The 15,837-nt window shown below is 43.6% G+C and overlaps 2 protein-coding genes across 2 annotated transcripts in view; one reads left to right on the plus strand and one right to left on the minus strand.

The window, feature by feature from the left end:
- The window catches only part of COQ10B (coenzyme Q10 homolog B (S. cerevisiae)), a gene marked incomplete at its 5' end in the record, with an annotated part of 7,580 nt that extends 3,027 nt beyond the window's left edge, over positions 1–4,553 (plus strand). Inside the window, 2 exons of the mRNA XM_010019300.1 lie at positions 1,410–1,511; positions 4,386–4,553. Of these exons, the coding sequence (XP_010017602.1) occupies positions 1,410–1,511; positions 4,386–4,553 (270 nt within the window). The remainder of the gene's footprint in view (positions 1–1,409; positions 1,512–4,385) is intronic.
- A 1,859-nt stretch (positions 4,554–6,412) lies between these two features.
- On the minus strand, positions 6,413–15,617 carry HSPD1 (heat shock 60kDa protein 1 (chaperonin)). Its single transcript, XM_010019299.1, has 11 exons — positions 15,440–15,617; positions 12,346–12,598; positions 12,030–12,112; positions 11,281–11,376; positions 10,755–10,848; positions 10,179–10,347; positions 9,742–9,841; positions 8,604–8,849; positions 8,091–8,265; positions 7,327–7,505; positions 6,413–7,236 (listed from the first exon to the last, which is right to left on the minus strand). The coding sequence occupies exons 1-11, from the start codon at positions 15,611–15,613 to the stop codon at positions 7,084–7,086; spliced, it is 1,722 nt and encodes a 573-aa protein (XP_010017601.1). The 5' UTR covers positions 15,614–15,617; the 3' UTR covers positions 6,413–7,083.
- Between the last annotated feature and the right edge of the window lie 220 nt (positions 15,618–15,837).

Genomic DNA, 15,837 nt, shown 5'->3' on the forward strand with positions numbered 1-15,837 from the left:
TCTAATTCGCTCAAAAAAGCAATTCTTGTTGCAGAAAAGACCATGGAAGCGGTGAGGAAATTCTTTAGAATTCCTCCTCCTTGACTTACTAGCCTTTGCTGGGATTATTTTTCCTAGAAGTTTACATTATATTCATGTAACTATAGGAATGTTTCTAGAGAAGCAACTGTTTGGACTGGTTCCCTGGCCTCAGAAATAACTCTGGGCAAAGGCACCTTGCATGCTGGTCTGGGATGATGGGCTACTGGTGACAGCAAAATGAGCAGCGGAAAAATCAGATTGGTAGCAGCAGCTACCAGAAAAGCAGGGAATGTGTATGCTGCTTACAAGGTTGGGAGGAAGGGGGACACAATGGCAATTTTCCTGTTCTTTCTGCCCTTCTGGCAGCTGCAGGAAAAGCAAACTCAGCTCTTTGTGGCTAATCTTCCCTCCACTGCTTCCCTCTGCTTCCCTTTCTGCTGAAGAAGTAGCAAAGCACTGCATCTCATTCCTGGGCAGAAAAACGTAGGCATTTTTGTGCTGCTGATTGATCTTGGAGACGGCTTACCTTACCACAGCTTTCAAACCACGAGCAATACCTATTCATTAAGTGTAGTCTTGTTGGAGCAGAGCTGCTTGTGGTAACAGGAAGAACTTGTAAAAACAAGTTAAAAAAGAAAAGTTACAGAAATTCTCTCCAGAAATTCCAAGCCAATTGAGATTACAGCCGTACGAAATGAGCTGTATGTGCTAAAAGCGAAATCAGTAACAATAAGGATCCTATTGTCTTGAAAACTATAAAGCCAACTCCAGCAAATACTTTGTTGTTTTAAAGGAGGATTGTATGCAAGCACTCCTGAAATGTTAGTTAGCTATGGCTTGCTGGTAACTAAAAGCCAACATATAAGCTGATTATGAACTTGAGTGTATAGTCTTACTGGCTTCACGGTAACTTTCGATCACAGTGGTATCTTGTGACAGATGATGCTTGGCATTTGTCTTCAGTGAGGTTTATTTTGATGCTAAGCATTCCTATAGCCCAAGACTACCAGCCTATAGATCAGTATTAAAGTCATTCTATATATGTTATGAAGGAAAAAAAAATATAAACCCAGTAAATATCCATATCCTTTGCTTAAAGAGGTGTTGTTCAAAATTCTGGTATATAGCATTAGCATTACTTTGGTGTTCCCTGCATCATGCTAGAGATCTGGTTTATGACTCTCAACACAAACATTTTTCCTCTCCCTTAAAAGGAATTCAGTTATCTTGCCATAAATGACACTGTGCAAATGGGATCTCATGCTGGCTGCACTATAATTTTAACTATCTCGTGACCTTCACTGTCTAACAAAATGCAAACCAGTAACAGCGATTTGTCACATCTGTACAAGCCTAACTGTAGCTTCACTTTTTAAACTTTATTTTAGGCATCCTGCACTGATGGGAAACTATTTAATCACTTGGAAACAGTGTGGCGTTTCAGCCCCGGTATCCCTGGTTATCCAAGGACATGTACATTGGATTTTTCAGTAAGTAGTGGCATTCAGACTATGGCATGCTGGGAACAGGGCATAGAAACAGTATCTTCAACTGTGCTTTTTTTTTTTTTTTTTTTTAATTGTGTGGTACTAATTTATTTCTTTTACACAAACCCTGAAACTAAGTTAGTTTTAGTCACAACTATCCAAAAAAAATTTGGAAAGTTTACCATATGGAAACCACTACAGTGTCCTGTACAGCAGTCTTCTGTGAGGAGCCCACATATCATGATTGGCATCTCTCACCCTACAGTTGTGAACATGCTGAAGTTCTTATTCAAAGGGTGAAATACTAAACATACTTTGCTATTTCCTTTTTAATTGCTCTACAACCTAAGTGCTCTTGGTACCAGAAAGTAGGTGTTCTCCCATCTGTCCTGTTTGCCCTGTAGTTTGATCAGTTTAATTTCCTGGCTTCCAATTTTACTTCTTCATGTATTTTTAGTCTTACATCTTCCTTCTATAATGCGGGTATAATAGATTTTTGATGTCTTTCACCTCTATGATGGGATATAACTGCAGCTCAGAACTATGGTTCTTTAAATCCAGTACATGATTTAGCCTGTTACTGCTAGACAAGTTGTCTTTCACTCACGTTATTGCTTTTCCATTTTGTCTATGTAGTCTGTCATCACATTGTTCTCTCACATTTTATAGTGTTAAGGGTCGGTGCTGCATTGAGCACATAACTAAGCTGGAGTTCAGAACAGGATGCAAAATTGCACAGAAATGGATTGATCCTGCTGCCCTCTACTGGGGTACTCTGCTTTAAAAATTACCTTCTGTAAACAAGAAAAACAGCTTTTGGAGTATTTGTAAACCAGCACATTAATCTCCTCAGGTTACTAACTTTCAGTTTATTGCTGTATAGCAATTCATGCAGTTCAACAGGAAAAATTAATCTATAGGCACTCCAAAAAAATATATTTCTCATGGGATTTGTCAGTGACATTTGCTTGTTATTTGCTCATGGTATTTTCATTTCTCCAGGCAAATAAGTGCCAGTTTCTGCTACTAACCAGTACATGTAAATGTTTAAACCCTGTAATCTAAATATTGAGTCTGTGAGGAAAACTCCCGTACTACCTTTTGACATTTCAGGTCAAGAACTTTGGTTAAAGGGAGTCAAAATTGGATTTAATAAGGACATTTTCACTTTCTTGGGGAAAAACTACCTATACTTCTTAAGCTTATCCCATTTTGAGGTGGCAGAAGCAAATGTAGCCAGCTGAGCAGTCGGTTGCCTCAGCAGAAGTCCTGACCATCTCTAACCCTACTGACCAGCTGCGTTAATGCCTCTGGGCCTGTGCAGGTAGGGATGATAAGCATTTCACAACAACCTTCTCCAAACATACTGTGCAGTTACAGATACTGGAGAGAAAACTTTGATTTCAAGAATGCTCATTTGCTTTAGAAAATGTAATTCGAGTTTCGAGTTATGCTGATTCCCACAAGCTACTGTATCCCACTTTGCTAGCCTGATTCCAGGAGACGCATACATGCAGCAGGGAACTTTTCTAGTTTCATTTTGGCTCTTAAATGCCTTGGTATAGAGATTGAAGCCCACCACCATTTTTACCATGTACAAACTTTGTAAATGTGTACCGTACCTGAAGTAACTGAACATGATGAAAAACTCCTTATGCCTGCTCTGCACAACTCTACATGCTCTGAACTACAGCTTTCATACTTTCAAAAGGCACATTAATTTTACTGATGCTTGAGGTCAAGCAAATTGGAAATGAAGCTTGCCTTATGGGCCAAGTGGTTTAATTGTGTGCTCCTGTGTTGCAGTTAACGTGCAATTACTCATAAGCCATTTGAGAGAAGCTGCATTTGCTCAATTTAGCATTTAATCTGCTGATTTCTCAGGAATGACAAAAACACTTAAAGCTCAATCCAAAAGACATACTATAGCAGGAGTGATAAAATTGCAGCAGGGTGACCTGCTTTTCCTGAAAAAAGTCTGTAAATCATTTTGGGAAGCTGCATATTTCAAAACAATACCATTCCATAGCCTTAGGGGAATATTATTTAACTAGACTGAAGGCCAGCACAGCACAAAAACATAATTGAAGGCTATTAGACATTATAATGACCTTTTCTTCTGAGGGTAGAGAGAAAAGGTAACTCCCTGCATGCCTGCCTTTAACTGCTGCAGTAGCTTCAGTTTAAGTGCAAGACTCAGTAGCTAAAAGAAAATGTAGAAGTTCTGAGTGCTGTGGTAAGAGGCCAAAGGGTGCAGCACAGAGGACTTAACCAGTATGGCCATAGGCTGACATTACCTGCCTGTGTCAGGACAGTGTGTTCTGGCACACAGAATCAAATTTGTAGCTCATTTGAACGTACCATAAACTCCAGCTACCAAGATGGAAAGACTGATTTAAAATGCTGGTATTTCACAGGTAAGTGTTTCGAGCTAGGTTTAAATGCCTCTTGGGTTTGCCCCAGCTTACCTGTAAGTCTGCTGCCATGCTGTGCAGGACTTCCTTCAGACAACTTATGGCCCCCAGGTGAATCCTGTGTGCAAAGTAACTGAGTTATTGTTTGTCAACAGGTTTTCATTATCCTGATTGTAATGCATCATTTATCAAGTAAAATAGAGTTTAGATAAATGGAAATGATTACCTCAGAAAACTGAACGAAGAGATTCTTCTAATTGAAGAGCTTGGGGAGATGGTCCTCTGACCAAGGAATAAGGCTTTTCTTCACAGACACACTCACCTATAGCTCTGTTATAACTGCTCTTTCTCCTGCAGCTTGCAGACTAACTGGAGATGCTTTAAGGAAGTTGTCTTTTTCTAACGGCATTTTACCACAATGGCAGACACAGGAAAAACAATTATTCTCTCTGTTCTTATACAGGTTTCTTTTGAATTTCGTTCACTTCTACACTCAAAACTCGCTACACTATTTTTTGATGAAGTGATTAAGCAGATGGTAACTGCCTTTGAAAGAAGAGCATCCAAGCTCCATGGCCCAGAAACAAGCATACCTCGGGAGCTAATGCTTCATGAAGTTCATCAGACGTAAAGGGAACTGCAAGAACTTCCATTACAAACTTGTCTGTACACTTCATTTGTTCAAGAGGTGCCATGCTCCTCTTTTGAGGCATCTGTTCCATACCTGAGCCGTGTGTGTGATTTTATACTGTGCAAAACACACCGGTTCAGCCAGATGTATATAGAATGTTCAAGCCACAATCAGGTACAACTTAAAGCCTTATCAACAACAGGCACTTGGCAGCTACTGTAACACAAGGTGTCACAGGCTGACATTTATTAACTTGTCAAACGGTTTGTATAATCACAGATTAAGTCGTGCCTTATCTAAGCTTATGGGTTTTTTTTTCAGCTTTGTAACATATGAACTCAAATTAACTTATTAGTAGCATGAATGTAACACATCAACTCAGCCAGCTCTGCCCCAGCAAGGGAAATGGGCAGTCTGGGCATGTAGAGCATTTAACAGTCTGTCAAACATGGAGTAGCAGGTGCTTGTCAGCCAAGGGAGAGAACCTCAAGTCAGGAGCCTCCAGCTGCTGCTGAACTCCGACCAGCAACTGCTATAGAAAGAACACCACAACCTGAATGCTCTTGATCTTTCCAGAAATTAAACATTAAGGGGTACATGTAATGTAAGGGATGCTAGAAATCAAGTGCAATGATTCCAGCTATAGCCAGTGGTTTGTAGCTGTCTAGGCTCCAGCCACCAGTGAATGTGTACATTTGGCAGGTGGAACTTGCTGACCTGCCACTTTCAGTGTCACACACTGGGGTTGGGATAGATACATCTCATCTAATGTAACCAGTTCCCAATTCCGACACAACTTTAGACCAAGTAGATGAGCAGTGCAGCTCTGAGAACTAGGGCACAGATACACAGCGTTCTGTACCACAGTGCTCTCCTCCTTGGAAGAAGGGAACAAGATGTCCTCCACTTACTGCAGACAAGCATGCCCAAGGCCAGTTGTCACTAAAAACCATACAGCAGAGGTAAACCTTAGTTCTATGGGTTTTTTTCAGTACCATACTACCATTTAATTGTCAGTCCATTGCAGCAGTAAAAGCTGTCTTGATTGAAACATCTTCAGTAGTTCTATTCCTGACATTTTCTTAGTTTCTAAAGAAATATATGTGAGTAAGGAAGGCCTGAACAGGTTTTTAAAAAAAATCTGTCTATCTGCTGCCTTGCATTACCCGGTTTCCTTACCAAGATTAGGTGAAGCTTCTGGTCCTTTCTCCAGTGTCTGGAAGCCACATGGTTGGTACAGTCTGGTGTATTAAATGACATGGAAGGTGTCCTTCAGGACAGGCAGCCCCAAGGCAGTTTCAGACCACTTTTCCAGAAAGCAATTGAGATTTCACACATCCCATCTGTGAAGGATGGCTCTTACTGAAGGTAAGAAGCTGGGGAAAACAACAGCTGGCTTGAGAGGTCAGTTTTACAGCGGTGAGAAGTTGTAAAGTGATGCTGGTTGTTGAGACATTCAGAGAAGAACATAGACAAGTTTGAGGAATCCTGTTTTGAAGTTTAGAAAGCAGAGGTGACTTTTACACATCCATGTTAAGAGCTGTGGCAGGTCAGCACATGGCAAATAAAGCCATCACTTCAGGGAAAGCAGCATCTAGTGCCAAGTAATTCAGACTAAATCCTAGAGCCCATTACCAGAAAGCTGAAAGACTGGAAGGTTCAAGGCAGCAGATAACCACGTATTATACCTCAGCAAGAGAAGTATTTAAAAACCCCACAACCCTTTCTTAGCAAAGAGGACTTACCTGTTTCACACCCTCAGGGCACATTCCCTCCCCAGGTATTCATTGGGCCACCCATTCCAGCACCCCAAACAAGCAGTACAGACAGGGCAAAATAAAGTCAGTGCACGTACCTCATTTTCAGAGCATTGTTTAATATTTCAAAGAACTGTAGTAAGATATTTCTTACCAAAACTAAAGTCACTTGTAGTTCTGAGAAACATTCTAGACAAAGGAATGTTTCCTGGAGGGAAAGGCCCTGTCAGATTTCTAGTAAACCCGAGAAGCAGCAGCAGCAGGGTTTTAAGGTTGTCCTGTGACTATGGCTTTGTGTGCAGATGAATAAGGTGATACAGTTTGTAACTTTTGAGCAGCTTGTTTTATTACGTAAAGGTCACATAACTGTGTATTTGCCTACTTCGTACACAATTCTCTAGTCTCACGCACAGCGGCTTCCAAGTTCTTCCTAGTACTGGCAAGCACCAATAAATTCCGAAACAGAATATCAAGTGCCTTAATTAAGTTTCAATCAGGACCTTGGTAGATGGATCTTGCACCCAGTTATCAGGAATGTACAAATGTCTTTATTCAAAAAATACAAAATAAATTATCTGTAGGCATGGACAATGACTGTAAACAATTACACGTGTGTTAAATGAAATCCAGTAACTGATGGTTACAGTGATTCTTTTCAACACCAGCCTCACTGCAGTCACTATCCACCCTCCCGCACTGACAGCTCAAGTTTCTGAAATCAGAACTGCCAAGTCTTTGACAGCCCAGCTCATGATGCATCCCCATCCCAGGAATTAGAACATGCCCCCTCCCATTCCTCCACCCATCCCACCCATTCCTCCCATCGCCGGCTCCTTTTCTTCTTTCGGCATCTCGGTGACCACTGCTTCTGCTGTCGATAAGAGAGATGCGACACCCGCGGCATCCATCAGAGCAGTTCTCACAACCTACAGATAGGGAAGAAATAACTTCATCTCTGCTGCGAGCACGTTAATTGGGAGAAAGGAAAGCTGAGAATTAAGACTGTTTTGGGTTACCTTCGTGGGGTCTATAATTCCTTTTTCTACCATGTTTACAAAGTCCCCGAGCATTGCATCGTAGCCAACTTCTGAGGGACTCTGCAGGATTTTTTCAACTATTAGTGATCCTTCAACACCCGCGTTCTTTGCGATCGTCATTGCTGGGATTCTCAGTGTTCTCTTTATTATTTCAATGCCTGGAAGAAAAAGGATGTTTAGAATTGCCTACTACATATGCTGCTCCTATTGCCAAGGCATGCCCTCACGTGCCGGAGATGGTGCAAGGAGAACCCTCTGTGCAAAAACACGAGCTGTTTTTATCAGTTCCAGAGAAAAAGGTTCTCTACTGGACCCTTGTCAATAAATGACATCTTTGCAGGATATTCACACCCATTTTTGATTGACTTCTGCAAAAGGAATGTTATTCCTGTAACAAAGCATGGAGCCCTTTTCTACTTCTTTTGCCACACAGTCTCTAAAGTGTTCTTAGATTTTATGTCTGCTTGCAGTGATGACAGTCAATTCTTCCATTAACAGTCTGCAGTTCTCTGCAGGGACTACTGCTGCTTTATTGTTACAGGTTCTTTCACACCCAAACCAGGGGGATGCAGCGAAACCTCCTTCCTACTGTAAAGCTGATGCCATCATACCAAAGGGACAATGAGCTTCTGAAGATCATGTCACTCCAAATTCAGTGAAAGCAACCTGCACTTATGCCTTGTAAAGCCTCGGGACAGAATGCCTGTTCTTAACACTTACACATACGTGAGTAATTTACTTACCAATTTTCTGATCTTCATTAGCTGGAGCTAAAGCATCTAATGCTGGAATGCAGCGAAGCAACGCGCAGCCGCCGCCCGGAACAATGCCTTCCTCCACAGCAGCACGGGTCGCGTTCAGGGCATCAGTAACTCTGTCCTTCTTCTCGTTCACTTCAACATCACTGGTGCCACCAACCTGCAAGCAGCAAGTCACGTGTCAAGATCCACACACTGGGCCTGGCTGAGGGAGCGCTGCTGGCAAAACCGAGCAGCCACATGGAGTGAACTGAAAAGCACCAAAGGCCAGCTCTCCCCTGTGCTGCCAGCGTTCTTCTGTACCTCAGCACTCTAAAGCTGAAGTAATCAACTACAACTGTGTTTAATCAAGTTCTTGATACTGAATCACAGCACTGTAAAAGCAGTAGAAGTGCTTATCCCAACCAGTTGCTAAGACTATGTAACCCACAGAGCAGTAACTTGCACTGGCAATGAAGGACTGATCCTGCCCCTTTCCCAAGAAGTTTAACTTCTCACCTTCAATACTGCTACTCCATCAGAGAGTTTGGCCAACCGCTCGTTCAGTTTCTCCTTTTCATATTCGCTTGTGGTGACTTCCAGCTGCTCAATGATTTCCTGAATGCGCTTTTCAATTTGAGCCTTTTCACCCTTCCCCTTTAGGAGCATGGTATCATCTTTTGTCACAATGACCTCTCCAACTTTACCAAAGTCATGAGGCTGAATATCTTCCACATTTAAGGTCAAACCCTCTTCTCCAAATACCTGAGATAAATTATGTGAAAGGTTGGAATTCACAGCTCCTCCATACGTGCATTTTTCACTGACACACAAACACATACAGCAGGCTAATGGTGCAAAACCATCACACTACTGTAGGCAAGCTCAACAGAACTCTTCCCTTCTGCTAAGAGTCCAGGCATGCGGGTACCTCACAAACTGACCCGCAGAACAGGGAACTGCCCTCTTCCCATTCATGACCGACTCATGTAATACACAAATTCCAAGTGCCTGGAGAGTGCAGCTGTGTTAGAATCCTCCCCGTATTATGAGAAGTTATGGATATTGGCACTAAACTCATTTGGACTAGAACCTGCTGGCTTGTTACTTTGTGCCCCTGTTCTTTACATTAAACATTAAGTTTTATTTCAATGACTACCTTTAGATCTCAGTATCATGCTATGAAGTGTATATAAAAAACTGCAGTATAAAGGGACACTCATCAGCCCATCAACCATTTGCAAACTTAGATATTCCACACATCTGAAAGAACTGTATTCACCATACTAGAGTCTGGGCAACTGTGAGACCATTAGTTTTATAGCAAGAAAGCGTTGCTGTTTCTAAGCAATTTCCTTGAAGCTCCTCCATCCCCTTAACAACCTGAACATTGCAAGGAAGTTGTGTGTAACTTCAGCCAGTTAAAAGGACATATTGGTCGTGGCTGACCAGGGCCGTATTGCACAGCAATTATCAGTAACTCCATTAAAAAAACATAAAGATTGAAACATTCAGAACTCCTGTTACATTCTTGAAAGAACAGGACACAGCGTGTCCTCTAATACAAGCCATGGACCTAAAAATAGACATTCCTTCCCTCCTTAAATACAGCTAGCATTTCTTTGAGCAAAAAGCCAGTTAAAACATCATTACTTACAGCACCACCAGTAGCAATTGCCATATCCTTAAGCTGGTTTTTCCTGTTGTCACCAAAACCTGGTGCTTTCACAGCAACAACCTGAAGACCAACCTTCAGTCTGAAGAGAAGAATTCAGAGAGCAACGCTTCACATGTGTTCAGAGAACAAGTCTAATTACTTCAGCACAGCTCTAACAAGCAAACAAAGAGGCCTTCATGAACTGAGCGGGTTTTGCTCAAAAAGGTAGTTTGGAAACAAGCAAAGCTCTGTCCAAACTGATGCAAACAATGGCTGTGGGCAAAAGCCCCTGCTCCTTTGGTACTGGTAAGAGCCCAGACCTCAGCAGCGCACCACAGCAAATACAAACAACATGTTTTTGTACATGGTCCCTTAGAAGAACAAAAATGCAACCCCCCCCCCAGTATTTGCCCAAAAGAATGGATTTTAAGTCTCACCTGTTTAAGACAAGAGTGCTGAGGGCTTCTCCATCAACATCTTCAGCAATAATGACCAAAGGTTTGCGGTTAGCATTGGCAATTTCAAGAGCAGGGACTATGGACTGTACACTTGAGATTTTCTTTTCACTGATTAAAACATAAGCATCCTGGAATTCACATTTCTGGCCTGCAGAAACAACATGCATTATCTGAAAACTCCGGATGTAAAAACAGATCAAACATTCTCTTAAGCTGAAGGAGCTACTTTGGAGCAACTGCTGCACTTTTCAACAGCATTAGAGAGAGAGAGACACGAATCATTCCATCCAAGACTCCACTTTCAATTCTACACTGCTCTGGAGCACACACAGGGCCAGCTCAGTGTTAGCACTGGCACTGTGCACACTCAGCAGAGAAGAAAAAACCTGTAAGATTCCAAGCTTTTACCAAGAGTTAACAGTTTCTGATGAGGAAGGACCCCCTGTCCCCTTTGCTGTGTCACACAGTGTAACAGACCACAGAGTCTTTGCAACAGTTACTCCTGCAAGTTAGAAATGAAGATAAGGTATCTGACACACGTTACTGTTAACTCACCTTTGGTTGTATTAATAAAATATGGCGAGATGTAGCCTCTGTCAAATTTCATACCCTCAATGATTTCCAATTCGTCATTTAGAGTTTTGCCATCCTGTTTAGATGCAAGAAAGTCTATGTTAAAGATCCTTTATTTACTACCAAAGACACAGGTATAGTTTTAGGGTACTATGCCTCACAGAAGGAAAGGCTCTGCACCATGTCAGTTTTAGTATCATAGAATCACAGAATGATTTGGGTTGGAAAGGACTTTAAGATCATCTAGTTCCAACCCCCCTGCCATGGGCAGGGATACCTTGCACTAGACATGTTGCCCAAGGCTCTGTCCAACCTGGCCTTGAACACTGCCAGGGATGGTAAGAATGAACAGTGATCAAACCCTGACCTAAATGAGCTGGAGAGGAAGGAACTACAGTGGGATACCTTACATGAGCAGCAGCAGCTACATCGCATGGCACAAAGGCCAGCCCTAACTGAAGAGGAGACAGCTGCTCTGCACTTGGTCTGTGTGTTGGCCGGTTCTTACCTTGACAGTGATCACACCCTTTCGTCCAACTTTCTTCATTGCATCAGAGATTATATTCCCAACTTCCTGATCTCCATTTGCTGATATTGTGGCAACCTGAAACAGTAACCATTTCACCTCATTTTACAATGAAAGTGATCCATTTCCTTGCTATAAAGAAAATCAGACCAACCCTTTTCAATTCTCCCATTTCCTGACAGCACGGCACAAGCAGCTGCTGCAGGGGACACTACAAGAGCTCGTGGCTCTTGGGCAGGTCCCTGCACTGGGCTCACACAGACATCTCAATCCACAGCCATGGAGAGAGGAAATAAGCCATGAGAGCCATCGCACCTGGTGCCCAAGACCCAGCTGGGCACTAGGCACCCACCTCGACCTGAACCTCCCACAGCAGATGTGCCACCCCCTAGAAGTCTGCATTCACCTCCCATCCACAAACAAGTCTGTGCTATCATCACTTCTTCCCAAGTAAGACAATTAAAGACGTATTTTGGAATGAAACTTGAAGATGACAAAAACTATCCAACTTCTGGCAAGGTAAGTGAAGGCAGAACATTGGGAATTTTAAATAAGAAAATGAAAGCATGACCATGAAGACCATTCAATCAAATGTACTCTGAACCTTGCTATATAAAGAAAAATCCTCAGGAGTCATGTCTGCACACCCTAACTCCACTAAACCTGAATTCACAAAGCATGTTTTGACTAACAGCTGTGTAAGCTTGGTTTAAATAGCTATTGATTTTAACCTGTGCAATTTCTTCTGGAGTTGTAACAGGTTTGGACAGCTTCTTCAGTTCAGCTATGACAGCATCAACTGCAAGCATCACCCCTAAAGATGAACAGGGTATTTTTTATTGTGAGTGAACAAAACAGAGTAAGCAGCACAGAACAAAACCCAAGCCAACATAACCTCCCCCCAACAGGTTTGAGTTTCAAACCAAAGCCCACATTGCAGAACACATCCAGTTTGCACATTCAAAAGCAAGTGGCTGGCAGTCAAATCTGGGACATGAAAAGTAACAAAACAGAGCTCAAACATTAAAAAGATGGGGAAAACCTTACCCCTCCTGATTTCTACTGGATTAGCGCCTTTGCTGATCTTCTCAAAGCCTTCCTTGGCAATGGCACGTGCAAGCACCGTTGCAGTAGTGGTACCATCTCCTGCTTCTTCATTTGTATTGTTGGCAACATCTTGAACTAACCTGGCTCCAATATTTTTGTACTTGTCTTTTAAGTCAATTGCTTTTGCTACTGTCACACCGTCTTTTGTCACTTTGGGACTTCCCCAGCTCTGTTCAATAATAACTGTTCTTCCCTGGGGAGACAAAGAACAAGTATTAAATTAAAGCCACGTAATCCACAGCATATGACTAAGGGTTCAGCTGAAGATCCTTCTGAACAGCCAGAGCAGAACAGAAACATCACCTCAAAGCACAGAGCTTTCAGCTGGGGCTTTTTTCCAAGCACACACACTAGCGAGGTACTGCAGAAATGGGAAAACAGCTCCAAGGTTTTATACTCTCACAGAAGGAGGCTCCATTCCCCAGCCCTAATGCTTCATACCACAGATCCAGAAGTCTGCGGTTAAACTACGGCTGGCCTTACAGAGAAAAGTAATTGGAGACATTCCCTTTAATGCTGACACTTTCACCTAAAGTCAAAATACATCAACATAATGAACTGAATTTGCAAAATTTCCAGTGCATCACGATAAAAAGTCTACGTGACTGAGAAAGAGTAATGCAAAGCTCAATTCACTGCACATTCAGGGGCTTGGGGGAGAAGCAGGGACTTGCAAACCTCATTAGTGATTACCAAAGGGAACTGAGAAGACAACAAATCTGTGTCAGCGTGTTGCAATAATTTCCCAAGCACTGCAAGCTAACAAGCCTTTCTTCTCCCAGCTCACACTTGCACTCAGCTGAAAGGCTGAACTATCCTATGCAACATCTGCAAGCACAGTTAATACAGGGAACTACAGACCATTCAGCGAACACAGGGCAGCGGCAGATGCATCTGCACAAGAGGATTGCTTGTTCTCAGACAAATTCAACAGTTTCAACAGCTGCCCTGATCAACCACGTTCCAGTTCGAGCTGAAGGAGCAGAAATGCAGGAGCCACCCCTCATCCAGCGCTGCCCTAAGACTCTCCAGCGACCCCAACAGCTGGAGCTCTGGGCAGGGGGAAGGGGAGAGCAACTGCCCCTGCTCAGCACCGTGGCTCCTCGCTGACCCCGTGGCACAAGTGCCCTCTCACCAGGCCTGGCTCGGAGCTCACTGTGCTGGCTCGGGGCCAGGAAGAGTCCATCACGCACCAGCGCAGCTCCGGCGCCAGGCAGAGCTGGGATCACGTGCTGAGCGAGCCAGCTGAAGCCTCCCGGGCGCCCTGCGCTCCTCCCTAGCGCAGAGCCCACCCACACCTGCCTCAGTGCCTGAGCCAGCGCTGGACTCCTGCCACACACGAGGCTTCGCTCCTTCTGAAGCACAACGAGCCCTAGAAGCGGCCGCAGAAATGATAAGCTTCAGGCCTTGAACTTGCGAAAGCTTTACATAACTCTAAGTCACTGCTGCTACACGGTCATGCCAACATAATGCATCGTCTGACTTCTTGCTGCCATTTTATCTGACCCACACTTCTTCTAAATCTGAAAGTGGTTCAAAAGCAAGTAAACTTTCTCCTGAGGATCCTACTATTGGTAAGCTCTGAACTGACTTTGCTTAATTGTATCCTGTATTTTGACATGCTCTTATTCCACATTTGTTTGGTAGTTACGTGGAGAACAGTTCAACAAAATCTGCTTATATCCTATCGTATTAAGTGACTTACACTCAACAAACACCTTTTACCTGTGTTTCTGAAGTAAGAAGCCCCACCAGTAAACACACACATATTTTGCGTGGTCCTGCAGATGGAGAATCCAAGCATTTACATGAACTAGTTCTGACAAGGAACTCCACGTGTCAGCTGCAGTACCAAAGGCTGTGTGAGACTGCAAACCACGTGCCTTCAGCTACAGAACAGCGCCAAAGGGAACTGTCCTCACCACAGTGAGATTTCCTCAAAACGCTGGAAGCGGAATCAGGCAGCGCAGCGCAATCCCTGCATCTCCACACATGCATGAGACCAGCACACAAAGTGAGAACACTGGAACAAAACCCCCACAAGATTGCAGTAAGTTGCATCAGGAACTGCCCTTTAGCCAGTGCACTGGAATGATGCTGAGGCATTCAAAGTAGCCTGACCCACAAAAACAAGAGTTAAATTAACCAACTACACTTAAACTTTGTTCCTTTATGGAAATCATCCCCAGCTTGCTGACATCACACACAGATCCTTAACTGCTTATCTGCTCAGCCTCCGGCATTTCTGCCTTTGAATAAAGACAGAGCACTAAAAATGAGCAAGAAATACATGAATGAATTTTACAGAGGCCAAGCAGCCCTGCAAAGAGCTACTATATATACACTGTGGTTATATGCACAGATATTCCTATGAGCCCAAAGAAAACCAGTGTCTCTCCGTTAAAAAGGTATCTCATTTCAAGCCTTACTGCACACATCGCATGACTGTGCAGAATACAGCAGCCAGGCTTCCCAAAGACCTAGATCTTTCAGGGATCAGACACTGTGTCCTGTCCTGGAAGGAAAAGGAGTTAATGCCACTGCCACAGAACTTCACTTCAGCTGGTAACACTTCCCAGGCAACTGAGAACTCAGCTTTACTTTTCAAGATTAACAAGATGAAAGAAGTATTCAAAGGGTAAAGTGATATAAAACCATAACAGCAATTTAACCCACCTCACAACACAGGCATCCACTGCATTGCCACAGGCTGCCAGCTGAGCCAGGGCAACCCACAGTGCACATCCCCATAACCTTCACACTGCTTAAACAAACAAACTGCCCCTCTCCCAGAGATCCCATTAATTTTAGTTGGTGGCCTTGGAAAGCGCATGCGCCACGGTCATTGCTCAGGTGACAAAAAGGAGAACATGGCCGCTTGCAGCAGCGTGCCCATAGCCTGCATCCCGTGGAACGGGCCTGCAGGTGGTAACGATGCAGCTCTGCTGAGCCAAAACCAACAACTGTTTTCTCCTGGGGTGTTTTCAACCAGGTCACAGCGTTATCACGAAGTAAAAGCCAATTCTTCCCTTACCTTTGGCCCCATGGTGACTGCTACAGCATCTGTTAGAAGATCTACTCCCTGAAGCATAAGAGCTCTAGCATCTGCTCCAAACTTAACATCTTTTGCATATGCTCGTGTTAGATGGGGAGCGAGTGCTCTGGACACTGGTCTTATCTGACGGAGTACTGTCGGTAAACGCAGCATGTCTAGAAGATCAAAAACAGACCCAGATCAAAATACAACCGCTACAGTTTTGCACAGCTACTTCGAGAATAAAAGCGACGGAGAAGCATTCACGAGGAGAAGCAAGCGCCCGTACGCTTCTGGTTTTCCCGCTGGTTCAAATGGAGCCACGTACAGGCACCCGCACGTAACAGGGCTGGGGAGCCCCGATCCCTCTAGCACGACCCGGGCGGCGGCAGCTCCCA

Source organism: Nestor notabilis, unplaced genomic scaffold (assembly GCF_000696875.1).
Source record: "Nestor notabilis isolate BGI_N333 unplaced genomic scaffold, ASM69687v1 scaffold34177, whole genome shotgun sequence".
Lineage (NCBI taxonomy): Eukaryota > Metazoa > Chordata > Aves > Psittaciformes > Psittacidae > Nestor > Nestor notabilis.

Excerpts from the sequence above, each read along its gene's own strand:
- HSPD1 (XM_010019299.1), bottom strand. The coding sequence starts at position 15,613 with ATGCTGCGTTTACCGACAGTACTCCGTCAGATAAGACCAGTGTCCAGA. Across the intron at positions 10,348-10,754 it reads TTTTATTAATACAACCAAAG|GCCAGAAATGTGAATTCCAG; the intron begins GTGAGTTAACAG and ends TTGTTTCTGCAG. Across the intron at positions 9,842-10,178 it reads AGCACTCTTGTCTTAAACAG|ACTGAAGGTTGGTCTTCAGG; the intron begins GTGAGACTTAAA and ends TCTTCTCTTCAG.